This window comes from Ictalurus furcatus, chromosome 7 (genome assembly GCF_023375685.1).
Source record: "Ictalurus furcatus strain D&B chromosome 7, Billie_1.0, whole genome shotgun sequence".
Classification (NCBI taxonomy): domain Eukaryota; kingdom Metazoa; phylum Chordata; class Actinopteri; order Siluriformes; family Ictaluridae; genus Ictalurus; species Ictalurus furcatus.
In genome coordinates, this window is record NC_071261.1 from 10,874,112 (window position 1) to 10,902,027 (window position 27,916).

Sequence of the window (27,916 nt, forward strand, 5' to 3'; positions counted from 1 at the left end):
CCCTATATTAGATGTCATTATCATTTATAATACATTTGTGTTGTCACGGCAAAGCGTCTCATGAATAAGCTACGCTCAGCTGTGCCAGAGATTTATTACTGCCGCATTCCCGCTCCTGCATAAAACTCGCACATGAAAACAAATGTATAAATGGATGTGCAAAAGAGTAAACAGGGCTTTTTACTTTTTCACATATTTTTGTTTTATTGATAATAGGATATTCGTGTAAATCTGTCCTACAAATTAAAGAAACAAAAGACTATTTACATGAAATATTGTTCAAGTCCTGAAGACAGCATTGTATGAGCACCTGTGTTGAGATCCTTCTAAATTGGGATGAATATGCGTGACCAGGAGAACATTTTCCAGAGTGAAGTTTGGTAAGAGATTTGGTGAAAAGATTCTCTAGAAGATTGTCTATGCAAGATAAACAAGCCTTGAACGCTAAGCTCAGGTGGCTGTTGCTATTAGACCGTCAAACATGTAATACAGGCTCAAATGACATTTTAAATCTTCATTAAAGTTCTTCATTATTACCAACTAAAACACTCTTTTTAGCTGTTGCTGGTGTACAAACAACCTGGGCTAATGGTGGCACGCGCCACTAAGCGGACCCCCACTTAACCAAGGATATGTATCAAATTGCATGGATTTAACACAGTATAGGCTCAATAGAATGAATCCCTTCACAGCATGAGGCAATCTCGTCGGCCTTCGTCCTCGGTGAGATCGCAGATCGGATAGCATATGTAGTGGGATGTGTACAGCAAGTTGCGAGGAAGGAGGAGAGGAGGAAAGAGGAGATTAGGACAGAGGAACGAGGAGAGAAGTACAGGAGGACAGAGGAAAAGAGGACAGAGGAAACAGGAGAGGAGGAAAGAGGAGAGGAGGACAGGAAAGAGGAGAGGAGGAAAGAGGAGAGGAGGACAGAAGAAAGAGGACAGAGGAAAGAGGAGAGGAGGACAGAGGAAAGAGGAGAGGAAGAAAGAGGAGAGGAGGGGAGAGGAGGACAGAGGAAAGAGCAGAGGAGGATAGAGGAGAGGAGGACAGAGGACAGAGAAAAGAGGAGGACAGAGGAAAGAGGAGAGGAGGAAAAGCATGAAGCTTGGGAATGAGAACTTGGCCTAGTAGGTAGGGATAGGAATATCTGAGAGAGGAAGGAGGGGGAGAGAGAGAGTCTCTTAATCCCATCAGCACAAGCCTGTGGATGAGAATGAGAAGGTCAATGCAGTGTTTTGTTTTTTTTTTTTTTGGGGGGGGGGGTTATATTTAATTTTGTATGTAAGGAATGTAACTCTGGAATTGAAATACACTATATAATTATATCATAAATGCATATTAATTAAGAAATAAAACATTTTGGGGGCATGCTGTTACAGGAAAATAATCAACAACAGCCTGATACAAAGACACACAACCATATTTTTTTATCTGCAAGCCCTGAAGTGTCTTTTTCCACTTATACCACAATATTTTGCCGAAGATTATGTTTGTTTATTTATTAAAGGGCATCATATTGTACTTTTTTATAAATCCATTTACAGTTACGTTTAAGGTAGCGGAACTTCCAAGAATTAAGATTTACATTAGTAGCTATAAACAATCTCTCTCTCTCTCTCTCTCTCTCTCTCTCTCTCTCTCTCTCTCATCAGCCTCTGTTTTTTTTTCTCTACAGCTACAACTTTATTTCTGACACTGGAGACTCCTTCCATAAATGCTGAATAAGCATCACAATGGCAATATTTATACCTTTTTTTAACTGCTAAAAAAAAGTTGTTTTTTTTTAATCAGTTATTTATTAGGCTTTGATTATGTGGAGCATCCTTCGTACAAGTCCCTGTGAATGACCTGTTACTGTAGAAACGATAGCATATTTGAATGGGTGTATTAATATTAACTTGGCGACTGGAAGTACTGTCCAAGCTGCTTCTGACCAATCAAATTCAAGAACTCGACTGCGCTGCAGTAATAGATGGTGTATGTGTGAAGACTGAAAAGGGCTGAATGGATGGTATATGTACAACTGTTTTATCTCTAATAAATCTTACTCCAGATGGTGGTGGCGAGTTTATTAGTGGTGCCATTACTTACATCATTTGTCACTGTAATCATCAGTGTTTAGTTGGATGAAGTTATAGGAATGGGAGATTAGTAATAGAATTTTTTTTATCCAATTACAGCATTACATTTTTCAGGACGTCAATTGGCTCAAGTGTGGTAGACGAATTTTGGGCCGTCTAACAATATTCAATCTCTAGTTGACCCTTGGATGCCCTGTCTATTCAGGGTCCTTTGAATTATCTATTCCCCTAGCACAACGCTCCTACTTTATGCTACATCCTTACACTACAACATGTGAGACATGGTAGCGCATTACCTTTGCATCATTATCAAACACATGTTGTCTAGGCCACACACAATGCATATCTATGTATTTACTATTCAAACCATGAGTTTACCTTCACACTCGAACGCCTGAAGCATGGTGGTGTAACTGTGTCCCAGCCAGGACTGGTAAGTTCCCATCACCCTCATCAGCTTCAAAGTCGAGTCGCTGAACATGACGTCAGGTTGTCCGTACCCCACCGAGCTAAAGAGCGAGAAACCGTGTGTGGCATTGGCGAACGCATTCTAGAGGAAAGGGCACAAATCAGGGATTGACTAAAAGCGCTGAGCAAAATAACACATTCAAGTAAATAAATAACCTAACAATTCTATATGAATTATACAAAGTGGGTTTTGCACTTTCTGACAACTTATTTTAAATCATATTCAGAGTTGACTAGTTAGAAGAAAAAACACATCAATATTTATCCATGGAAAGTTACACATATTCAGAGTCACGTTATGCACCATTTAGTTTATTCACATTACCTAGCCTATGTGTAGCTCAGTGGTTAAGACATTGGGCTACAGGTCAGAATGTCATGAGTTCAAACCCCAGCACTGCCAAACTATCACTGTTGGGCCCTTGAACAAAGCTGTTAACCCTTAACTGCTCAGATGTATAAACGAGATAAATATAAGTTGCTCTGGATAAAGTTGTCTGCCAAATTCTGTAAATGTGCTTCCAAGGATGCCAGCTTTTTCTTCAGTAGAAGATTCCAAGGGGTTTCTTATTACTGTCTAGACCACCATCTTTAAACGCGAGTGGGGGAAAAATCAGGGATAGAAAACGCCGGACTAAAGATACTCTCAAATGTAATACAATGTAAAATGTACGCAAGAGACAAGGAAAAATAAAACAGGATGATATTAATGTGAATGAGAAGATGGTAAGCACTGAAATAAACATCTAATAGCAGTTTAGTATATTGTTTAGAATATTTGTATATATAGTACTAGTTGTAATTATTCGAATACGAATGAGAATACAGTTCATCGCAGGACTGCATGCGTATATTTTGAACGTCATTTGAATTATTTAAATACATCTATTTAGTATACATCTATTATCACCCTTTAGACAGCAGATTACTGTGTCTTTCATCGCTTGGTTGGATGGATCATGATTTATTTTTAAATTTTTTTTTTTGCATTTGAGCATTAAAGATAACCAAGCATTTAATTCTCCTTCTGAAATTTTTCCATGGAAGAATACCAGTACTTTTCCTCTCACTGACTAAGACTGTGTGCCAGCTGGCACAACGCACTGACCTGAACACGTTCCAGGAACTTGTAAACGCGGCATTTGTCCTCCAGGCGCACCACTACAGCGTTGGCGGGGACCACGGCCAGGTGGCATCGCTCGTGTTCAGAGGGAGGCGACTCACCTCCATCTGGGCACAGTAGCTTCAGGTCTTCCATCTCTATGTCCAGAGCCCATGATTCCTGGTTCTTACCTTACACATGGATACAAGCCTTGGATCATCAGATCTTATTTTAGCGATAAATAAGTTGTGTGTATCCTGTTTGTTGTGTATCCTGTAAAGCAACTTGGGTTGATGTGCTATGCTGACACTGGAGACTCCTTCCATCCATGTTATACTGTATAAATGTCTCCTTAGAGAAAGGCCACCATAGCAACGATTATATGCTTGTTATCAATATTATTAGGCTTAGCTCTGGTGAATTAAAAAAAGCAACACCTTGACCAAACTGACCAATCAGACTGAAGAAGTCAACAGTGCCGTTGATAAAACATTATTATTACTTTGTCTTCCCAGAAGCCTGAAATATGTGGATTATGGTTTGCATGACAAATCTACCTTGTAAATGCTGAATTCCCATGTGAGAATGAGATCACCGATCTGCTCCAAGACATGAGTCAGATCAGAATTCGCAGCATGGATGATGCTTGAAATAGGCAGGCATGGTATAGTGAGGCTCATTAGCGAGACACCTGGACTCATTTTTACTCAGCACCAAGAGCTACAATGTTATGAAATACTGCCCCCTGCTGGTTCAGATCAGGTTGAAGGTTGAATTTTTGCGTGGTTGGCCGGACGTATTCCTTGCCAAGCACTGTCATGTATTTAGGAGGTATCCCAAACAACAAACTCTTCTACTCATTCTATTAAACTTTTTTTTTAATTATAGTGTAAATAGATAAACTAAAAAAATAAAAAAAATACACATGTAATCCATTCACGTTAACTAACAGCTTGCTAGGCATAGATTAATAACAGTTAGACATACCTACAGCCTGTTAGTTATAAGGGTGATTCCATGATTGGGACGCCATTTTGTGTCCATTACAGTTTATGAACAATGTCCATATTAGTCCCATAACATTCCCTCAACATTGTTACCTAAACACATCCATCCCTGTGAAATATTTGGAATATATTAGTCACATGTTCAACAGGGTGTTGCATCATCCAACTTTCCTGAAGATCATGGGAAGAAGAAAAGCAAGTTCTGTAATTCTTTGATGAAGTACAACCCCATTACTCAAATTCTAGGCTTAATAAAATTATTAATTAATTAAGTAAATCATTAGAAATTCCTTAATGTGCATGTTAGTTAATTACATGCTAAAAAAAAAAAACCCACCCTTTTACTCATTTAAGAACAAAATGCAGCCATTTACAGTAAAAGAAACCTTGAATGCTTAAAGACATATTTTCTTGGATTCAGTGTTGAAAATTATTTCCTTTTTATGTTTTAAGAGTTACAAAGGCTAAATAGCACAATACCCCAATCATGGAATATGTTCCACATAATAAAGCCAGACTGGACTCAAACGTAATGACGATCAAGAGTTCTTTGGGATTTGTCTTAAACTGGATGATGTTGCACTAGGAACCCCCTTTATTGTATTTGGATAAAAAGAAGTATTAAACAAATCAGCATACCATTGAGGTTGTCAAAGACGGTGGTGTGTTTCACAAAGGCCACGTCCCCGAGGTTCTCGGCCACACATCTGCGAATTACAGGACGCTATATATCACTAATATGAGCCAGACTTTTTGCCGGTAGAACTTCTTTCATAGTCAGGACATGTTGGTGTTTGCAAATTGCAAAAAAAACAGAAACACACACTATACCTGAGAGCTCCTGCCTCCCCGTAGTGCCGTTCACGAGGATTGTTGGCGCAGATGTGCCGGTCGTTCTCATCACCTATGCAGGCCTCGCAAAGGTTTCTGGGATTGTTGCCTTTGGGGTCATGCTCTGGATCTTTGGCCCCTGGGACACAGCTATAGCCGAAGAAATCTCCCACCGCTATGGGAGAAGATGTGTTAAAGTCTCTAAACACACACTCACACATCCAGTACACAGTAACCCTACCTTTGTAGTGTATCAAATTTGACTTGTGTGTTAGTGGAGCTCAGTAATGCTACACCTACACTTACATAATCCTAATCCTAGCCGCATTTACCACACAGGAACCTTTTGTCTCTTTCAGTTTTTCAAATTATTTTTTCCCAATAAAGAAAAATAACGAATGCATTAGCAACTTTGAATGAGTATGTCCTTGTGAAAAGCTTCACAAGTTTATGTGTCATTATGATGTACAAGTACAATGTACAATTTCTTTTATATACCATGACCACTTGAGAGGAAACACATGCAATCACGTTTATTTTGAACTAATTTTCCACAAAATCTTTTTTTTTTTTAAATCTCAAGCAATCTTCTAGATGCCCTCCATTCATGAAATGTTAAATGTTCATTCCTATTGTTAATTAGAAGTTAACTATAGAAGGATTTCCTGAAATGTTGTTCTTGTTGGACTAACATACAATTTTAGACTGAAACTGGCATTTTACACAATTGTTTAATGTTGCACCGCTCACCATGAGGGAAGTTGCACTGCTCGTCCACGCTGATCTGCGACGTGTTGACCAGGAAGCCGATTGGCACCGTCCAGCCCACGGTGGTGCGGATTCCCGGGTGGCATGAACTGCGCTCGTGCATTTCCAGCAGGGACAGGTCACCCGAGGACTTGCGTGCCAACGCCACTACGTAGTAATTAACACCATCTGAGAGAGAGAGATAATGTAGCTCTATTTTACAATTTAGCTAGAAAATCATCTTTTGAGACAAACAAATAAATAATCTATTAATACACAAAACTATTTTAAAAATAATAATAATAATAATAATAATAATAATAATAATAATAATAAATCAGCTTAAAATCCAAAACCTAAGGTACAATCAACTAAAAAAATATTTTGATATATAGTCTCCCAGTCTCCAGGCTTCATTTGAGGAGAGCAGTTTGAACAGATATGTCAGGAAAAATGTAGGATGGAAAGAAGTTCAAAAAGCTAGTTTGACATAATGTAGTTATTTAAGGCAAAGTGAGGAGCTACTAACTAACTACTAAGTTCTTGAAGAACATTCATCACTTTCAGAGTGGGGATGCAAACTTTTTGAATTTGGAATTGTTCTATTCTATGTGAACTCTATTTTGCTACTTGTGGTAGTGAAGAATAAGCTCAAGAACCCAATACTCAAAAAATGTTTTGTTAAGGTTGCTCTAGGGGGTGTGCAAACTTTTGCACTTGACTACGCATTAGCAAATATGAAACAGTGCTAACCCATTCCATTGTGTGATTCTCCTACCGCGACGTCTAACCCGTAACAAATGCCGGCAGTGTAGATCTCGTCAGGAAACATGGAGGCAGCATCGGCCGTGCCGTTCTGTTTACAGGAAAAAAGAAAAAGCAGCGTTTGTTTTCCATCCTGTCGTATCATTTTAATAGTGAAGATGAGGAAAAAAATGGATTCAGCACTTATTATGATGTGAAAATTACTTTCATTCACACTAGACGTTCCACAACATTGAAAGCAACTATAAATGGATAAAAAAAAAACAGTATGATGTTCTTAAATCAATGTTCTAAACTTTAATCATAAATCATAATCTTTCACAAATTGCTGTGGTATATAATATAAGGGGAATAAAATACTTTTGGGGCGTGCTGTTACAGGAAAATAATCAACTTCAGGGCAATAATGGTAAGTCCACCTCGTATCAAGCCACATCGCACCACCCCGTCCTTAATCTTTTTCCTATAACGGCAACATAACGTTTCACGTTCCCACCTTAATCCTCTGCATGCATTCCGTAGCACTCTGACCGCGCACACACTGCAGTTTCCCACGGACGTTCCGTAACGTGATGTTGCCAGCCAGGTCCAAACACTTCTGCTCTTCAATCTCGGAAACTGCACACCAAGTGACTGCGCAGAAAGAAGCCAAGCAACTTTACACTCTATACACCTTTATGTTATCAGTGTGAAGAGAAATCTACTCCCGAGCCTAAGGACGAAAAAAATAAATAAACTTACCATATTCAAATACAAATGTAAATAAATTTCTTTTTTGCCAGCACTTAATTGCTTATTATGTTGCAATAATCTTGCAGTAATTACTGAGAATTTAATAGGTAATAATGAAGTACTTAGTAAATAATACTCTGTGTATACTTTTTATTTAAAAAAATAATAAAAAAGGCAAATAGCCAAACTGCTTCCATAAGGGAATATGTAAGAAAATGTAAAACATGTAGTTATAATGTTATATAAATATTTAAAAATTCACCCGAAAGGAAATATTGATCATCACTATCCATTTTCGCAGCACTTTATACTTACCATACTGTAAAATATAGTATTTACTAAGTAAGCAATTTCTGGTACATGGTGTACATTTGGGTAATTTGTGAGAAAACTTCAAGATTTTGTACAACAGTGCTTAGATCCACTGAATTTAACAGGTAGTAATGGAGTACTTAGTAAATAATACTTGGTGCATTCTTTGCAATTTGAATATTTAAGTAAACAATAAGCAACATTAAAAAACACAAAAAGGTATCATTCAACTCTTTATCCTCAGACGTAACATAAAAGTAGTAAGTACTGCTGATCTAAAAAAAAAATTAATTGTAGTGTTATATAATTATTCAGCGATCACACAAAAGAAAATAATGATAGTCTCTTTTTTGCAGCACTTTGTACTTACCATGCTGCAAAATATATTAGCAATTTTAAAGCACATAGTAAATGCACATTATATACAAAACTGTCAGTCTTGGACAGCAGTACTTGGAGATACAATACAGTAATAACTGAGAATTTCATAGGTAATAATGTAGAACTTGGTGCATATTTTGCACTTACAAAAATAACTAATATAAAAAGTATTAAGTGTACTTCAACATAAACGTAATAAGTACTACTAAACTGCTTCTGTAATAGAGTATGTAAGTAAAGTTCAAATATGTGATTATAGCATTATATAATTATTCAACTCTCGAATGAAAAGAAACTGCTACTTTTTTTTTGCAGCACTTTATAATAACATTGTAGCACCTTACTGTAAAATATTAAGGCATCAGTAAAGTACTTACTGTGTAAATAATTTTTGGTACATATTTTACATTTGCATTCTATATTAGATTTTCATCATTTGTCTGAAAACTGCAAGGTTTTGGAAAACAGTATTTGGCACCTCAATGCAATTACTACTGAATTTAACAGGTAATATAATACAGTACTGAGTAAATAATATTTGGTGAAAACATTGTATGTTGAATATCTAAGTGAAATATTTGTAAGTAGTAGAAAGTATACAGCCACACTGATTCTGTGAGTAAGGGACATTTTAGCATTATATAACTTTCAACTTTTGTGCGAAAGAAAAGAGTCATTAATTTTGCAGTACTTTATATTGTAAAATATAGTTTGTTTGTTGGTAATTTGTGTAAAAACTGCAGGGTAATTACTGAGCACTTAATAAGTAATAATATAGTACTTAGTTAAATAATACTTTCCAAGTTGAATGAGTAAGTATAAAAAAACAACAAATACAAACAATTCCAGGTAATAATGATTCAAAGTAAGATAAATATGGTAAGTATAACCAAACTGCTTCCATAAGGGAGGGTATAAGTAAAGTTAAAATGTGTTCTTGTTATTTTATATTATTATTCAAAATTCACCTGAAAGAAAATAAAGATAATGCCATGCCATCTATGCCTAAAACCACGCTCATCTCAAATAATGGGTCATTTCTAATACTTGTACAGGTGTGTAAACTGGTTTGCGTGTAAATCTACTGAAGCATGAAATCAAAACAGTGATTTAATCTAACAAAGAATCTGAGGCTATAGTGGGCACGGGCTCACGGACAGTTAAAGATCGGGGAAAAAAACTTTGCCTGGTCTTTCTTTCTGTCCGGTTTCAGTGAGCCTGTTCCCGCTGTAGCCTTATATTCATGTTCTTGGATGACAGGAGTGGACCCTGATGTAGCCCATCTGCCTCAAGGTTCAATGTGCTGTATGTTCTGAGATACTTTGCTGCTCATTATGGTTGTAAAGAATGGTTATTCGAGTCAGCTCGAACCAGTTTGGCCATTCTCTCATCAACATGGAAGAACTTCCTTGTACTACATGTTTATCCAATAAGCTTCGTAGCACTGGTACATACATATAGGTTCCAAATTACATAACAATTACATAAAAATGACTTTTAGCAGTTATTTAACGGGTTAAATAATTATGTAGTTACCGTACTCTAAAATGAAAGTATCTTTACCAAAGTGACATGCACACTTATTTGCACTGATTTACTGACTACTCACTGCTTTGGATGGTGGCCCCACTGACTATTGCAACCAGGAGAAAAGCCAAAACCAAGCGTCCTGCTGTTTGCTCCATCTTGCCTTTGAGCAGTAGAGTCTCTCAAATGCTCGCAGAAGTATTGTGGGAAGTAACATAGCTTTTTTTGAGAGAGAGAGAGAGCGAGAGAGAGAGAGAGAGAGAGAGAGAGAGAAAGAGTGGGAGAGAAAGCTCTGAAGGCTCACATTGCCACTTTCTCCCAGCACCCAGAAAGCTGAAGCAGGAGCTGGACAAGAGGTGAGCTGTTCCATTAGCTAACACTGGGTGGTCATTTTCCACTTAGAAGTCTAGTGTTTCTCTTTCGATCCTCTGAGAGCCAAAGGCATGCAGCATTTTTGCACACTTCACCTCCCCCAGTCAGGTCATAGCAGGGGTTATAATTAAGCTAGGAACAGTGGCTTTTTGTGGATGGTCACTAAAGCCTTCTGGGGATTAAAAGTCTGGCTCTGGAGCGAGCCAGGTTTGATTGAGAGTACCGATAGAGAGGAGAGGCACAGCAGATTCTTTTGTCCATGCAACAAGGCTGCTTGAAGAGGCATGTAGGCCACTTGATACCAGATCTACTTCCTAATTCCCTTGTTGCCTAGCTTATAATCAATAGGTTATTAAAAGAGACACGAGTCGTAGGAGATTGCTTTTTTTGCTGGGTTTAACCACTGGGAAATGGGGGAGTATATTATATTATATTATATTATATTATATTATATTATATTATATCTTCAACAGTACACCACTTCTTTTTCTTATCCTGACAGATTTTTTTTAGAATGTATGCAGTTTTTTTGGCCATTATTTATGCTGGGCATCTAATTAATCACTGAACCTTTTAAAAAAAATGTTTTTATAAAACTTAGCTAGCATGTAGAGCAATTGACTATGTCAACACCAACTCATATCTGAAACATAGAGCAGCTAATTTTTCAGTGCAGTTAGTTCCAGCTGTATTTTATTAATACCTTGTGTTAATGTTAGTGCAACCTCCGCTACAATAACTGCATGTCTATTTCAACAAATGATCCCAGCATTACATCTAAATTATGTTAATAAATACATGCAGCAGAACATTAGCTGTAATTACACATTACAGACTGAAACAAAACAAGACAAAACAAAAAACACTAATTTTCTAAACTTTGTGGTTTAATAAATTGATAAATTGTAATTACTGTAAAATTGCTGTGGTATAAGTGGAATACAACTCTTGGTCATGCTTTCATAGGAAAATAATCACGTCACAAATAATCACTGATTATTTTCCACACCCACGTTTATATATATATATATATATATATATATATATATATATATATATATATATATACATATATATTCATTTATTTTAAATTGTTCTAACTTCTAGTGTATAAACTACTCTTCAAGAGAGTCGACTCTCAAAGACCACCCAAAAGATTCGGCTCAACGAACCGACTCTGTCAAAGAACACGGTCCCTGTATGCGAGTCGACACTCAATGATCACCTATAGGAGTCGACTCCAACAAGCGACTCGTTCATGAACAGCACATCGCGAATGGGGAAGTTGCAGTTCCGCGGCTGGCCAGCAGGGGAGCCTGTGTTTTATACTGGTTGGGTGGCGCTCCATCTGCTGTGTTTGCAACAGCCAAGTAAGAGCCTTGTAACAGCAATTTTTTTTATTAAAAAAAAAAACAAACAAAAACATAAAGACCACAAATTTTGCGATTTAACTCCGAGTACATTTATTTCGCAAGTTGAGGTGACGTGAAGCGCGTACGTTTCTGCGAAACGTGCAGTTGCCTAGCTGCTATCTAGGGCGCAACGGTGGCTGGATCCCGAATGACCACCTTCTTAGAGTATAAGTGAACTAAATAGGGGAAGAAACAACGAGTGTGTAGTGCACTACGTAGTGCGCAGGGAGTGATTTGGAACGGGTTTAACGTTGCTCGGACTGGATTTATTGTTTTATCTCCGTTTTAGTTTTTCTTTGCTAATGCTAGTGATATGAAATGTTTATATCGTAATATGATATTTTTATTAACTGTTTCAGCTGGCAAAGCATAACTACTACAATATACGTGGTTTGTTTTTAAGCCAGCTAAGATAGCATAACATTGTTAGCATAGACAGCTAGCTAGTCAGCCTTAGCCAAGTAAACACGAGCAGTGTTGAAATGTAAATGAGGACAAAATAAAGTCAAACAGCTCAAACCTCTGTTTTTTTCTTTCTTTCCTGGTTTTCAGGAAGATGTCTGCTCTAGAGAGATGACTGGCTATGCTAGGGTTAAAAGACCGTGTTAAGAATCACATCAGGATTTGTACAAGTAAGTAAATATTTATTATTATTATTATTATTATTTTTGTTTAAGTTCACATTATAACTATAGAATTTTATTTCTAGGAAAAGCTTCTAAAAAAATCACATTAAAGAGCAAAATAAAAAAAAATCATCTGAATGACGGTTAAGATGCTGATCCTGGAATCTTCTGGAAGTGAAAAGCTGCGTTTACATTACCAAACAATCCGGATTGCGCTCGAATGTCGTGACCGAACTCACTAACCATAACTCTAGATGAGCTGCTGTAAGTATTGTGGGCGAAGCTTTGTGGAAATGGGGGCAGGCTCAATCTTATTCAGCTCCAATGAATTAACCTTAAGAGACCTTGTTTTCTCTCCACCGATCTTACCTTTAATTCTGAAATTGTTGTCGCTTTTTTTTTTTTTTTTAAACCCCAGTGACAGGCTAGACCAAAATTCGTCATTTGGAAGTCCAGACCTGACAAAGTCGGGAACTGAGGCAATCGCGAAAGCTGGATCAGGATTTTTAAAATGTTACATTTTAAATGGGGGGGGGGTGTTTGAACTAGCGTGCGCTCCGGCGTTAAACTGCTGCGCTCCCAAGCAAAATGCGTAAAGCTTAGCCGGTCTGGTTATATAATGATGATATAATTTGGTGTAAACATCACAAGTTTACATCAGGTGTGAGACGTCTACGAGGACATTCTCGGTCAGTCTGGGCTCCAATGCCAGCGTAAATCGAAAGAGGCTAAAGATAGCGTCTTAATTCGGATCATCTCTAACTTCGCGTCTCTGTCTCTCTCTTTTTCAGTGCAGTGAACCAAATGGGTCATCGCTGCACCCGAGTCCTTTTCCTCGTGCTGCTCCAGGCGCTGCGGACGTTAGCCGAAGGTACAAACATTTCCACATTGCTTGCTGTCTGTGTAAAGACCGCGTTTTGGGCTACTGGTTGGCAGCAGTGGTGGTTTTCCTCACGTTGTAGATTCGGCAGTGCGCATTCATCCAAAGAAGAGCGATATTTATTTTATATCTTGATTTTGGTCTGTTTTGGAGACCTTTTTGATGTGACATAGCTCCTGGGGAAAATACAGACACAGGTTGTCAGGAACGGGTTTGTAGAGAATTATTCACATCATTCTGGTTTCCTGTATGTGTGTGTGTGTATGTGTGTAGATGGCTCCATCGAGTGTGTGTGCGTGGGCAGAGACTGCATGGCACAGCAGTGTAAAGGCGACCAGTGCTATTCCTCCGTGACCCTCAGAGACGACGTGCCCTCGTTCCACCGCGGCTGCCTGATCGGCCCCGACAGCAGGAGCCTGACCTGCTTGACTTCTCCTTCAGCCAGCCACGCGGTAGAATGCTGCGCTCGGCCCATGTGCAACGCCAACGTCTCGGTGGACTCTCTGATTCAGCTGCTGCTCAGAAGTAAGGAAGGTGTAGACATCACGCACTTGTAAAACGGCGATGTAGGAAACGGTGACGTGAAGGGGAAAAAGGAGGTGGGGGAAGAATGAATTTGGTGGTGTGTTAGGACGTTGTTGGTGATATGTATATTTTTTTTAAACGACACAGGAGGAGGAACATCCAGTCACACACAATCAGGGTGTCAATTTTTTTTTAAAGGGAAAATTAATAGTTTTTCTTGAAAAAGTTTCGACATTCATTTGAGTTGAAGCTTTGAATGATTACATACTTCCTCAATGTTTAATAATTATGACTGCAGAAACTATATATATATATATATATATATATGTATATGTATATATATATATATATATATATATATATATATATATATATATATATATATAAAATATATATATTTTTTTTAAATGATTGAATTTGATAGAATAATAAAGGCATGACTGTATTCTTTCTCTTCCCGGGGCAGATCCAGAAGGAGAACCCATGCGGTACAGTGTGGAGACTCTGGTACTTTTGGTCCTGGTTCCTTTCGGCGTGTTGGTGCTGCTCGCCGTGCTGGCCGTGCCTGTGTGCCGGCGCCTGCACCCACGCCAACTGGAGCGACTGCACGAGTTCGACACGGAGCAGGGCGCCATCGACGGCCTCATCGCCTCCAACGTGGGCGACAGCACCCTGGCGGTACACACTCTGACGGTGCTATAGTAATAATAATAATAATTTTGTTAAGCGTTAACCTCTAGGGAGGGGCAGCCAGGCACGCCAGAGTGTGATACTCCTAATAGTGTTGTTAGCTAAAACTCCTTTATAGGGTTTGTATTCATTATACCGTGTTGCTTTAATTCATCGGATGAATTTTCTGTCCCACAGGACCTGCTGGATCATTCCTGCACGTCAGGCAGCGGCTCAGGCCTGCCGTTCCTGGTGCAGAGGACAGTAGCGCGCCAGATCAGCCTGGTGGAGTGCGTTGGTAAGAAAACCGAGAGAACATTCCTTATTTACCTAGTCAAAGCCACTTTTCCAGCTGGTCTGAAATCCGTCTTAGACAAACAGAACCTCCTCCTCCTCGAGCAGTTTTAAGGAAATGCCATGCAGTAGCTCGATTTCGGATACGTCAGCCTTCTTGGAAAAGGGAAGCACCACAAGAATGGGTATATCAGAGTATGTTTTGAGCTGGTTTGCACATTAGGGTGTTTGATTCTAGTGTAGCGAACCGGATATATGCATGTTACCACGTGTGAATTTTAAATAGGATTAAAATGGTTTTAGGACTCTAAACGACTGAGTGTCAACATAGCCTTGCACACAAAGTTCCCTTTCAACTCTGGCTAGTCGTATTAGCTGATGTTAGAGGTTGACCGATAGTGGATTTCACCGATACCGATAACCAAGTCAGGCGGTACCTACCGGTCAATAACACAATAACAGGTTGATCAACTGATAGTTTTTACAGTTGATACTGAATGAAAAATTAAAATATTGCTGGACTTTATTACAAAAATAAACAGTACTGACCGTACCATGAAAATGTACTGTATGTATTTAAATGGATATAAATTAATACACACAGAAGTTTGTGGACACTCCACTGAAATGTTTCTCATGATCTTAAAAACCTTTTGATCTGAAGGTGTATGATTAAATGTGAAATCGGTGTTGTAGACAAAAATATCAGTTGTGCCAATGTATTCATTTCTTTCATTAGAAAACTAACATTTTATTTACAAAAAAATCTTTCTAAATGGATGACTCGGCGAAATATTCAGGAAAGCAGCTGATACAAGTCCAGTGTAGGTGGGAACGCCTTTAATACTGTTTAAAAAGCATCTCGGGGGATTCCTCAAGAAATCGATCCAGAAAAATGCCAAGAACACATTTCTGGAAATTCTAGGCGAAAAGGGTGTCTACTTTGAAGATGGTGAAATCCACTATCGGTCAACCTCTAACATCGGCTAATACGACTAGCCAGAGTTGAAAGGGAACTTTGTGTGCAAATTAAATTATTTTGGATTTTTTTTTTTATCACAAAATAATTCCCATCGTTCCATTTGTGTTTATCCAGAGTTTTGATGACTTTATTATTATTTTAAAATGTGGAAAAATAAAAATAAGGAATGAGTGTGTCTAAACGTCTAGACTGGTAATGTATATTAACTGTTAATAAATATTATAGGAAATAAAAAGATACACATACAAACCGAACCAAAAAGGGTAACTCTCCAAATAAAAAAACAGAGACATCCGAAACGAATCAAAAAACACTTCAAATAACACAACAAATTTGGTCAGCGATAGTTTTCATTTCACCTCTAGAGGCCGCTCTCGTACCGTATAAGGACAGCAGACCCTTCTCTTCAGCTGCTCCTGCAACAGACGCAACTGGGAAAAACTATATTTCCGATGCAGAATGTGCGTTCTAGGGTTGAAATGAATTGAAATTGTGTTGAACATCTTGTCCAGAGATATGGATCCATACAGATGCGTTCCTCCACCAGGGAAAGGACGGTATGGAGAGGTGTGGAGAGGACAGTGGCAGGGAGAGAACGTAGCTGTGAAAATTTTCTCCTCCAGGGACGAGAAGTCGTGGTTTCGGGAAACAGAAATCTACAATACGGTTCTGTTACGGCACGAAAATATATTAGGTGAGCCATACTCCTACACATTTTTTTCCCCCTGTATCTATCCATCAGTTGCTGTATTGGGTGGATGAAAAGTATATGTATACGCAAGTTCAACAGTGTTGGTCTCCGTACCGTAAAGAATTTGCATTTGCAAATGGGTAACTTACAATTAAGGCAGAATCCAATCCGAAAGCTTAAATGTATTCCGACTGTGACTGTTCCTCTCAGGGTTCATGGCGTCAGACATGACGTCCCGCAACTCGAGCACTCAGCTGTGGTTGATCACGCACTACCACGAGCACGGCTCGCTGTATGATTACCTGCAGCGCACCGCTGTGTCTGCGGCCGACGCCCTGAACATAGCCGCCTCGGTGGCCAGCGGCCTGGTGCACCTGCACACCGAGATCCTGGGCACAGAGGGCAAGCCGGCCATCGCCCACCGCGACCTCAAGAGCAAAAATATCCTGGTGAAGAAGGACATGCGCTGCTGCATTGCTGACCTCGGTATTATTATTATTCATGTATATATTGATGCAACATTAAGTTTAATATTACTTCTGTTTTTTTACTATGATCTGAAGCTTTGGTTGTGCTTTGTTTTTTTTCCCCCAGGTCTGGCAGTCACTCACACGCAAGCAGACAATCAGCTCGACGTAGGTAACAACCCCAAAGTGGGCACCAAGCGCTACATGGCCCCGGAGGTGCTAGATGAGACGATTCAGATGGACTGCTTTGATGCCTATAAGAGAGTGGACATCTGGGCGTTTGGCTTGGTGCTGTGGGAGATTGCCCGACGCACCTACAGTAACGGTCAGCACCATCAAAAACACACACATTCTTTCTATCTTTCTTTTAAAAAAAAAATTTGTTTTTTTTAAAAAACCTGTTGCTTGCAGTCCTTATATAACTGTTACCTGTATTATTAGTACTAATTCTATACACTAATACTGTCTTGAAGCGTTCATAATTGTGTGGCAGTCTGGGTAAACCAATCAGGCTGAATTCTACAAGTACGCCTCGCTGTAGAACCTAAAGACCCGGGCGGGGTCGAGCCAAAAGTCGAGGGGGCGGAGTGTGTAACAGGCTGGATAAGTGTAGAGGTTTTTTTTCGGTTGGGGGTTATGTCCTGTTGTACATAGAGTTGCACTGATAGTAAATTTTTCAGCCGATACCGAAAACCGATTATTCAGAGTGATATCGGCCAATACTGATATTGATACCGATAGTTCTGCCTTTTATGCCTTCTTTTAAATCAATAATAATTAATTCCACAATTCTGAAAGAAATGCAAATAAAAACTTTATTCTCTCCATTTCAACAAGTTGTTCCACAGTAACTGGTCTCATAAACAGAAATCACATTACTCAAATTAACATTAACACATGAACTAAATTCTGAAGATTAAAGTAAGATTTCTTAACTTATTGAATGTTATTAATTCATATTAACAGAATTAAGTGACTGCATTCTAAAAAACCTCCTGTTGGTCTCACATTCACTCACCACAAACAAAAGTATTTCTACTTCATCACTGAACATCAAACTGGTAATATATAATATCAACTTTTTTATATATTAACATTAACTGGATATGAAATATACTACTCTACAAATATATTTTTCTGCGCAATATATACTTTTTGTCAACTCATCTTCATGTCAATCTTTCATCAGTGTACTGGCGCTTTAATTCAGCACGGCAAAAAAAAATTTAGACTCGACATCGAAACTCCCGCTTCACTGCTGCAGCGTCCGGTGTAAAATTTTAGCAGTGCAGAGATTACAGAGTGTACAAACTACAGTTTTGTCGTCATTCCACACAAGAAACATCTTTACATACAGCACGAAATCGATGTTTTCCCACCCTCTTTTGATTGACAGTATATAATCGGCCTTCATCATCAGATGTTTCTTAACTATTGGCCGATGGCCGACAGTGTGTACAATTGCCTTTATACATCGGTGCAGCTCTAGTTGTACAGCATTGTAAGGGTTAGGCTTATAGGAGGAGCAAGATCCAGATTCAGCTCCAACCCCTGGAGATAAAGACTACTCCATTTTGGTAATTATCACCAAAAAAAAAAACTGCCAGAAATCTGTCAAAATTGACAGAGAATTCTGCAAGTACCCTTCACTGTAGAACCAAACGTCCAGGGGGTGGAGTCAGACCAGTTTGGTTCTGCAGGGCTACCGCTAAAAAAAAAAAAAAAAAACAGACCCCCAAAAACCTGATTTTGGTCAAAACTAGGGTGTTCTGTCCAGAACATACTCTGACACTGGAATGGCCTTCCAAGACCACTACAGACATTTTGATGTAAAAGAAAAAAAAATTGAAAGAAGAAATAAATGTATCTTTGTGCTTGTTGGTGGTTGGCTGCAGGGATTGTAGAGGACTACAAGCCTCCATTCTATGACCTGGTACCCAACGACCCCAGCTTTGAGGACATGCGCAAAGTGGTGTGTGTGGAGCAGCAAAGGCCCTTCATCCCCAATCGCTGGTTCTCTGATCCGGTACGTACCAGCTTGGTCGGTCACGCAATCAAACCGTACTAGCGGCACACACGATCTCTGCTACATCCTTAAAGGCTTTATTTCTCTTTATCATGTCTGTAAACGTTTAACGAGAGGCGAAGATGAAACCACGGGTATTGCTCGTCGTGTTTTCATTTTGTGCATCAAACCGTAAACGGGAACTGAAGAAACGTCGTAGGATTGAGCCAAAATTCAAGCCATTCATTTGGATTTACCGAATCGTACCTAATTTGCATAGAATTGCGAAATCACGGGGTTAATTGTACCTGTAGACAATTCTTTCTATTCATTAGGTACCCTTTTGTTGCGATAGTCCTTGCCGCAGAACAAAAAAAAAAAGAATGTGGAGCTGGATGAAATCCAACAGCTCCTTAAAAGTCTAACCGCGAACACGTTAAACACACCCCACTCCCTAGACCTTCGCCTCGGATCAGATCTGACTCCACGGATTTTTTTTTCTTTTGTACTACGGCAAGGGTTAGAAATTTGCGATGTAGCTCCTGACTTGTGCGTGTATTTGTTTTTTTGTTACCCCTCCACAAGACTCTCTCGGCCCTGGTGAAGCTGATGAAAGAGTGCTGGTACCAGAACCCGTCGGCCCGACTGACTGCGCTGCGCATTAAAAAGACCCTGGATAAAATCCTCAGCTCGTTAGAGAAGGGAAAACCGGACTGCTGAGCCCGGCCTTTGGAGTGACGATGTTTTTTTAAATTCCGGACCCGATTTGAGATCAGCTCCCTCACGCATCAAACATTTTTCCTATTCGTTCTGTGGAGCCCGGCGCTTTCACACTCCTGATCTGGCTTCCTGCGAATAAAAGCCAAGCCGTTGTGGGGTTTTTTTTTTTTGTTCGTTTTGTTTTTTTCCTTTGAGATCCAAGAGGAAACATTCAAGAGAAGTTGTCTGTACTGGGTTTTAACTGATTTCACTCCCATCCCTTGCTCAAGTGGTTATCGGGGAGCTGATCCTAGATCTGAGATGTGTTTGTTTTTAAACAGGAAAGACAATCTCGCCATGGAGGAGCGTGAAATGCAACTCCGGATACACGTCGATCTGATTGAGCAACGTTTTGGAAAGAAGTTGATTAAAAGCCGCTTCTCCATCCTGACAGTCGAGCCTCGGTGGGTGGCCTGGCTCTTTCACACCCTCTTGGAGCGGTGACATCATCGTATCGTTTCTTCCCCATGCCTGCATGATAAAAGCCATTGGAACGCTTGAGCATCTTGTGGCAGCCTCTCTCTCTGTCTTCTCTTACTCTCAATTGACAATCGCACACTGCTCAATTGCTCTTGCACTCTTAGGCAGCTTTATTTTTATTTCATGTTTTTTTAACACAAGTGCTCCCTCTTGACCTTTTTACAGTGCATAAAAGTTTTTCCCCCCTTTCCATTTATATTTAAACGTAAGCGTCCCGGGTTCAGCGTGAATTTGCGAACAGTACGCAGGCTGTGTTTCAAAACACGCGAAGCCCCTATTCATGACTGCGCTTATCATTTGTACAAGTGCTGCATACATGTTCTAACACCTCATAAAGCGCTGTAATTAATTCTTCAACGGCTTGCGTTCAATGTTTGTTTTACACCACAGCCTTGTTGAATTCTTGATTCTGATCGGTGTCGGTTAATTTAAGTGCTGTTATTTGAAACGTTGATACAGTGAAGTGTGTTATTTCTTTTTTTTAGGAAGGAGTCTCCAAAAAGTGTCAGTGCTTTGTCTTTCTGTCGGAGCTTTATGTGGCAGAATCGAGTTTTACCGATGCGACCTATGAACTTGGACAGACAGAGTTACGAGTTTAGCTTTATAAACAGACAGAAAATGTAATAGTTAGATTGGATTGTCGTGAAAATCAGGGCAAAGACGTAGGACTACCACTACACGTCATAAAACTGTGACTGTAACCGAATGTAATGTATTTAAAGATAGGAACACTAAGAGTAGGACATGATGTGGCTTAACCCGGCTTCGGTTTCGCCACGTTTCCGAAAGCACGTCTCATTTCATCTACCTTACTTACCCTACTTGGCACTGTGTGAGGGGGGAAATTTTTTTTTTTTTTGTTTAAATCGACAAACAGTTGTGTCTCATGAGTATTTAGCACACTCTAGAACTGTCTTGGGTGGCACGCACTCTCTCACTGATGGATATTTTGCCTGTTTACGTCTTCCCCCCCCCCCCAGAAAACAGTTCAATTAATGTTGTTGTTGTTGTTCTTTTAAGGATGTTAATTCATTATGCAGATTTTACCTACAAAAAAAATCCTTCACAATAACCAAAATAATTCTCTTTATTGCCTAAATGGATTGAAGTAAGTTCATTCATAAGAAATATAGACACAATCCAGTGTATTTACATAAGTGACAATAAAATCTCATGCTGGGTTTAAAACTGCCTCCCCCCTTCCTTTTATTACAATTGGGGAAATCTAAATCATTTTTTAAAAAAAAAGTGTGCTTGGTTTATTTTGTGCTACAGCTACGATGCAAATGTATCTACCAGTTTAGCAGTGTGCAAACTGCAACAAAAAAAAAAAAACCCAGTTGACATAAAAAATTTTGACATAATCAAGCTACAATACTCAAGATTTTCATTATATTTAAAAATAATGATAATAATAATTTTGCTAGTATGACATGTCAAAGGTAAGATTTCTCACATTTTGTCAAGATTCAGTCTGTAACGGTTAAGTAGGTGGAGCAGAAGATGATTCGAATGTATTTTAATCCATGTACACAAAGCTCCACCCCCCAGATCAAGTGGTTCAAGCGTGCTATGTAACACCAATAAACGTGGCTTATAATGATTCCATGAGAATGATTTGAGAGCGTGCAGTCACTGTCCTTTTTTTTCCTTAGTTACAAGCACTTAGGAGTGCTAAAATGTGACATTAGCATGTTAGCAGGGGGGTGGGCTCAAGCGGTGTGAGGGAGTGGTTATAAAATGACTGAAAGGAGCAGGCCCGTGTAAAGACATGTTCTCAGATTGATAAAATACCTTTATTTCAGCGCAGGATTAAAAACGTGAAAACGTTTCCACGAGTCAGCGAACGTTATCAGGAAGTGTCTTATACGGGTTGAGAATCCCTTTGGGGTCCAGCATGGCCTTGAAGTCCCTCATGAGGCGTACAGCTTCCTGGGATTTACTGTAGTAGATGTAGTTTCTCTTCTTGAGCCCGAGGCCGTGTTCGGCGCTGATGCTTCCCCGCCACTTCCACGTCCACTCGTACACGTACGGCTCAATGGCTGCCAGGAGCGCTTCGTCTTTAGAGGGAGACGTGACATTCAAATGAAGGTTGCCGTCACCTGAAAGAAGCCACCAGAGACTATCGGTTTTAACGTTTGAAAATGGCGTCAATAGAAACGGAGATGCGCGATCGTACCGACATGTCCGTAGCCCACTACGTTCTTCGCTTGGTTTCCCAGATGCTCTCTCATGTCAGTGACCAGATCGTAGATTTTCTCCAGGGGAAGAGAGACGTCGTATTTGTAAGTGTATCCGTCATGCCTTAGAGCCTCGGTGATCCGCTCTCTAATAGACCAAAGCGCCTGCAGACACACATACACACGTTTGCTCTTATACCCCAGCGCTTTGGAATTCTTCAATCTGGTTGGTCAGAAGGTGTCAACTGATTAGATTTTTCCACAAAAGCAGCGCCTTACTATTTTATTTTTATGACCATTTGAGATCTTTACTGAAATTCATGGGCAACCACTAGAACTGTGAGAATCACCTACCTTTATTTTAGCCTCCTCTGTCGCAACGGTACCGTCCGCAACCAGCGAAGACGCCATGACCTTTTCTAGGAAGTCGTGCAGTTTCTCCTCGTCGTGCACTGCATTAGATCCAGCCGTCTCGATGACGATGTAATAAGGACTCTCTGGAAAATATTTGTAAAAATCTTAAATTAAAAACCTTGCTAACATTACGAACAAAAGAAAGAAGGCAGGAAGTAAGAAAGCTATTCTCGGCTAGCGATCGGAGATGCTAGCTGTCGAATGGGGAACTTCTTTGGACCATCACGTTAGGATGACACTTAGACTGGTAAGCATAAGTAAACACACATTTTTACAATTATGTTGGTGTTACTCGTGTTACCAGCGATGGGGTTGGTGAGCTTGAGATGTTTCTCCACAAGGCTCATGCAGGACGCATCTAGGAACTCGAACGCCGAGAGGATTTCTCCCAGCATCCCGCGGCAAATCTGAAACGTCTCCAGAAGGTTCTGGAAGCTCGAGCAGCCTGCAGGAACCAAAATACACAAAATAGTAGGTGGAGAACGATATCTGGCGGTCAATAAATGGTACTTCAGGATAAGGATTTTTTTTTTTGAAAAGGTGGTAGTACGATAAAATTCTTTGCTGTGTTTGATGTCCATTTTGTTTCAATTGCAGCTTTTATTGCGAGAACGTACAACCGCCATTTTGAATAAAAGTACTACCTAAGAAGGCAACGTTTACAGATTTGGGTTTCCGAGGGCAGAGAATGGACACGGCAGTGACCACCCCAAGCGTTCCCTCAGAACCGATGAAGAGCTGCTTCATATCGTAGCCCGTGTTGTCCTTTCGTAATTTCGCAAGACAGTCCAAAACCCTGCCGTCAGCCAGCACCTAGAGACAGGATACAGTGTGACAATGTTTTACGAGGTTTTGTGTGAACATAGCAGTTGCTTTTTTTAGCATTATGGAGCAAGTGCATGTTCCAGTCTCTCTCACGTACCACTTCCAGGCCCAGAACTGTCCCTCTGAGAGAGCCGTAGCGCAGTAGGCGAAGCCCGCCCGCATTGGTGGACACGTTGCCCCCAATGTGGCAGCTGCCCTTTGCCCCCAGATCCAAAGGCATAATGAAGTCGCGCTCTTCCACGTACTGAGACAGGCTCTCCAACACGCAGCCCGCCTGACATGTCAAAATCCCTGTGAAAATAACTTATATTCGTTTACAAATACGAAACATACACGGTTGGTTTATCGCCTCCATTTTTTTCCATTAACAATTCCTTTAACGTGCAAATCATCATCACCCTTAGCGGTTTATTTACTGTGACTTTTATTGATCACAGGTCTTTCTCTTTTTTTTTTTGTATTATTGACTGCTTTTGATATACTGCTAAAGCAACAAAACTAGGTTTTTACCCAAGATGCTGTCGAAGGTGAGCACTTGGTTCATAAGTGCAGTGGAGAGGATGATCTCGTCGAACACGGGAACGCTTCCTCCCACCAGCCCCGTGTTTCCACCCTGAGGACTCACGGCCAGGTTCCTCTTGTTGCAATACCTGTGGGTCAGACCACATAGAAAGTGGGTCATTTATACAGGAAAATTACAATTTACAGATGGGCGAGTCATCAAACCATTTCAGTGAAGATATTAAAAACTAAAACGTGTGTCAGGACTTAACCAGCTTATCAGTTTTAAACACCCACCATGTGTAATGTCTATTCATGAAAATGAATAGACATTGATGTACCTAATAAACTGGCACAGAACAATATGGGTAATTAAAGCTGCAAGCAGCATTTTCGGGGGCCAAGCACTCAGATTCGGTGAGCCGCACAGACACACTCACCGACACACTCAATTGTTGCCTAAACAATCGCAGGAAAGCAGAGCCGTAACTGTTGGTAAACATCGGAAAAATTTTTGGAGGAGGAGTAGCTAAAATGGCACTTAGATGGAAGCATTTCTGGCATTTTATTGTAACTTTTAACCAGCAAGTGGCACGGTCACGAAATTTGTTGCATAGCCTCAGGTCGTGGTCCTGAGAATGCCTACCATGATTTGTGTCAGTGTACAAGGTGGTTGTTGAAATACAGCCTCACCTCCTGTTTGGTGGCTTCACCGTCAAATTTGTGGGCCCGTTACAGACAAACTGTCTGGAGTATTCAAAAGTCTTTTGATAGCGTTTATGAAGTTTACTCTGAAGATGACCTGTGCTAAATTTGGTGATAATTGGACGAAATTTGTAAGAGGAGTAGCGAAAAAAACATTTTTGACAAAATCCATAGATGGTGGAAAATCTAATTAGGAAGAAATGCGTTGAACTTGTCTCGACTATGGGAATCCATCAATGCCTGTTTTTTTTACATTTTGGACATATGTCAAAAGTTATGACCGTGAACATACTTCCAAATTAGGCCCAAATTTGACCCAGTGGTGGCCCTAGAGCGGTGGCAGCACTCAGCCCAAATTTGGTCAGAATGTTCCTCAGACCCTGCCCAATCCATATGCCACATTTCACAACTTTTTACCAAATGGTAAAATGGTAAATGGGCTGCCATAGACACCCTATTCAGAAGAAGAAGAAAAGGTAGAACAACAAAAGGGTGCTTGGCTCCCTAATTACACTTAACAGTGAGAGTCACATGTTTTCAGCTAGCACGCATTAACAAAACAATAAACTAATAATATGTTATTACCTGAGGATCTGAGAGACCTCTTCTGTTGTCTTGGGCCGTAACAGAACCTCACTACTACCTGCACATATAAAAAGGTGACCAATTATGTTTAACAATCGAGCTGCATAAAAGCACTGAGCATTCATCAACACATACATATGTAACTGTGGACACAATACCATCTTGCATGCTGAGACCTTCCACTAAGTCACAAAGTGCCCACGTGATGTTTTATAACTACCATAGCTATCTTTTCCTGGAAGCTTTGCCAGTCCTGAATGACAGTGAACCTATCCGTTGTTCGTAGAACCATGGTTACCAAGGGCCCACCTGAAGAGCTTTCCGTTCACCTTTCACAGTCTTGAGCCAGTCGACATTACAGGACTCCAACATGTCCGGGTCTGTGATAGTTCTTCCTGGGAGAAGGTCGTTGAAGAAGCTGAGGTCATCAGATGTGACTCGGGAGAAAGGTTGCCGAGTCGGGACAGCATTGTGTGCACGTCGCTGCTGGATCCGTTCTAAAAGGAATACAATATCAGATATTATTTATTACATGCCGTTCAAACCCATAAGTTACATTTACATTACATTTATTCATTTAACAGACACTTTTATTCAAAGTGACTTACAAATAAGAAAATACAAGTAAATAGTTTATTAACAAAAAGTTAACATCAATAGGAATTTCTGATATTTTGGAGATTTATCTATTCAAACAATGGGTAGTTTTTAGATCTATACATATATGGATGATGATGTAACCATATGCACTTTGTATAATACTGCAAGAAGAGACACACAGCGCTTTTATGCAGTCCAGTTTTGTGGTGTTTGTTAACACTAATGACTGACCCGTGACAGTTTTGTGTACAGTCACGTTGCAGGTTTGTGGTTTTAGCCTCCTGGGAGCAACATGCAGCGTCTGGAGCCGCTGAAATCTCTGAAACACCGCCATAGCTGTTTGGGTAAAGAAGAAAAAAAACTCGTGAGCTGATCAATCATTTAATACATTATGTGTGTCCACTGGGGGTGCCCTGATATCATATCACTAAAGCCCCATGTATGGTGTAGTTCCAGGATTAGCTCACTGACTTGAAATATGAAATCTCTCCAATCGAATATTGTCCCTTCCAAAATGGCGGACATAGAACCGCATCTCCACAGAGATACTAGCGAATCTCGCCCTTTCCAATATGGCGGGTGTACATTGGCATCAATGGTTCCTGTGCATTTCCCCCATAGAGAGTCACATTGACAAAGTAGACAAAACAACATACTATTGTGATATGGTTTTACAATACCTACAGTAGGACAGTTTAATAAGCTATAATTACCAGAACATCGCATCTCTCAACAGACTTGCGTTGCCCCTTCCAATATGGGGGAGTCTCATCCGTTCCAATATGGCGGCTGACAAGCCAAACGCATTTTCCGATAAAGTCACAGTAATAAAGTAGACAAACCAGCACAACATACTTTGTGGAATCATACGGTAAACGTAGAACAGTTTGATAAAATGGGACACACCGCAGCTCGTTACAGATTCGCGTTACGTTACAACCTTGCCCCTTCCAATATGGCGGACTTATCACAGTAGCTAGCGGTTAATAATTGTCTTCGCACAAAGCCATTTGGAATTCGACCTTATTGAAGGCAGGCTTGCTTTTTTTAGCTGCACAAAACATGGTTAAATACAGATGCCAGTTAATACAACAGCAGTGGTTATAAATAGTTAAATATGAACGTTAGCTAATTCTGTCCTGTAACAGCCAGGAAGAACACAACGGAAAATAATGTTTCTGTTGAGGAATTAAAAGCGAGTCACTTACTGTAGGATTTAACTGTAATTATCCATTCATTTCGACACGCTATAAAACAGATGATAGATACGCAAACTATAAAACGCCTGAATGACACGACTGCTTGTGTTTTCTTTTCTTTGTGGCCTAAGTGTCGGTTATTACACATGAGCAGCGCCACCTGTCGGATTGGAGTAAACGCCCGGCTTCAAAATACATGGCAGGTACCCTTCATTAAAATGAGCAGACATAATGATATAGCACAAATATTACCAAAAAAAAATGTACTTGCAAAAGAATAATCAACTTAAAAAGGTTCAGTTACTGACCCTACTTCATGCACAATAACATTGTATAACACACATTACACATTTAGTAAAGACGACTTACCGTCCTATAACAGAAAATATTTTTTTTCTTTTTTTGCAAAAAAACACCCTTTTAAAAAGCATACTTATTATAATTATTAAGTACTGATTTTTCTGTACAAATTATTGACTCCAGGAACTCGATTTTTGCACATAAGATTTTTTTTTATCACAACAAGGACTTTGTTAGCAAAAAATAAAGCTTTTTTTGGTGTTAAAAAGTGAGAGAGAGAAGGGGAAAAAAACACAATGGAAGAAAATTAGGAGAAAAGGGGCTTCACCTGATATTTAGTGTGGAGCGGTGCCAATCATTTAAAAAAAAAAAAAAAAAAACATAAAAATAAATTGCGATAGTTAAGAAAAAAAAAATTAGTGTTAAAACTACACTACAAACCCAGTTTATATAACTCAGGGTGCCATTACTATATTCTGGAGCTAGTTGGAT

At 39.7% G+C, this 27,916-nt stretch overlaps 3 protein-coding genes across 10 annotated transcripts; 1 reads left to right on the forward strand and 2 right to left on the reverse strand.

Moving 5' to 3' along the window:
* Positions 1–1,121: 1,121 nt before the first annotated feature.
* otomp (otolith matrix protein) lies at positions 1,122–7,659 on the reverse strand (the record flags this gene model as incomplete). Its single annotated transcript, XM_053628316.1, has 8 exons — positions 1,122–1,201; positions 2,460–2,631; positions 3,658–3,842; positions 5,298–5,365; positions 5,490–5,664; positions 6,240–6,425; positions 6,990–7,092; positions 7,498–7,659. Coding segments are annotated over 8 exons (1,062 nt in total), but the record flags the coding sequence as incomplete, so codon positions are not given.
* A 3,982-nt stretch (positions 7,660–11,641) lies between these two features.
* Positions 11,642–20,617, forward strand: acvr1l (activin A receptor, type 1 like). 4 transcript variants are annotated; one of them, XM_053628323.1, is made up of 11 exons: positions 11,642–11,695; positions 12,290–12,369; positions 13,155–13,234; positions 13,517–13,768; positions 14,235–14,446; positions 14,636–14,735; positions 16,261–16,407; positions 16,615–16,890; positions 16,999–17,196; positions 18,767–18,897; positions 19,462–20,617. In XM_053628323.1, exons 3-11 carry the CDS (start codon positions 13,168–13,170, stop codon positions 19,594–19,596), a joined length of 1,518 nt encoding a protein of 505 aa, XP_053484298.1. In that variant the 5' UTR covers positions 11,642–11,695; positions 12,290–12,369; positions 13,155–13,167; the 3' UTR covers positions 19,597–20,617. The 4 variants fall into 4 exon arrangements, with proteins under 4 accessions (XP_053484298.1, XP_053484300.1, XP_053484299.1 ...); XM_053628325.1 differs by having other exon boundaries at positions 19,917–20,617; XM_053628324.1 differs by lacking the exon at positions 11,642–11,695 and having other exon boundaries at positions 11,931–12,369.
* Positions 20,618–21,186: 569 nt separating this feature from the next.
* On the reverse strand, positions 21,187–27,847 carry d2hgdh (D-2-hydroxyglutarate dehydrogenase). Of its 5 annotated transcripts, XM_053628319.1 has the most exons (12): positions 27,134–27,847; positions 26,639–26,714; positions 26,157–26,261; positions 25,655–25,822; positions 25,326–25,383; positions 24,045–24,184; positions 23,632–23,837; positions 23,354–23,522; positions 23,011–23,154; positions 22,650–22,792; positions 22,295–22,460; positions 21,187–22,217 (listed from the first exon to the last, which is right to left on the reverse strand). In XM_053628319.1, exons 2-12 carry the CDS (start codon positions 26,649–26,651, stop codon positions 21,955–21,957), a joined length of 1,575 nt encoding a protein of 524 aa, XP_053484294.1. In that variant the 5' UTR covers positions 26,652–26,714; positions 27,134–27,847; the 3' UTR covers positions 21,187–21,954. The 5 variants fall into 5 exon arrangements, with proteins under 5 accessions (XP_053484294.1, XP_053484293.1, XP_053484292.1 ...); XM_053628318.1 differs by lacking the exon at positions 26,639–26,714 and having other exon boundaries at positions 23,632–23,825; XM_053628317.1 differs by lacking the exon at positions 26,639–26,714.
* Between the last annotated feature and the right edge of the window lie 69 nt (positions 27,848–27,916).

Coding starts and splice junctions, on each gene's coding strand:
- acvr1l (XM_053628323.1), top strand. CDS start 13,168: ATGGGTCATCGCTGCACCCGAGTCCTTTTCCTCGTGCTGCTCCAGGCG. Junction 13,769..14,234: donor GATTCAGCTGCTGCTCAGAA/GTAAGGAAGGTG, acceptor TTCCCGGGGCAG/ATCCAGAAGGAGAACCCATG. Junction 17,197..18,766: donor CCGACGCACCTACAGTAACG/GTCAGCACCATC, acceptor GGTTGGCTGCAG/GGATTGTAGAGGACTACAAG.
- d2hgdh (XM_053628317.1), bottom strand. CDS start 27,272: ATGTGTAATAACCGACACTTAGGCCACAAAGAAAAGAAAACACAAGCA. Junction 24,185..25,325: donor GAGGTCTCTCAGATCCTCAG/GTAATAACATAT, acceptor TCTGACCCACAG/GTATTGCAACAAGAGGAACC. Junction 22,793..23,010: donor GCTCACCAACCCCATCGCTG/GTAACACGAGTA, acceptor AATATTTTCCAG/AGAGTCCTTATTACATCGTC.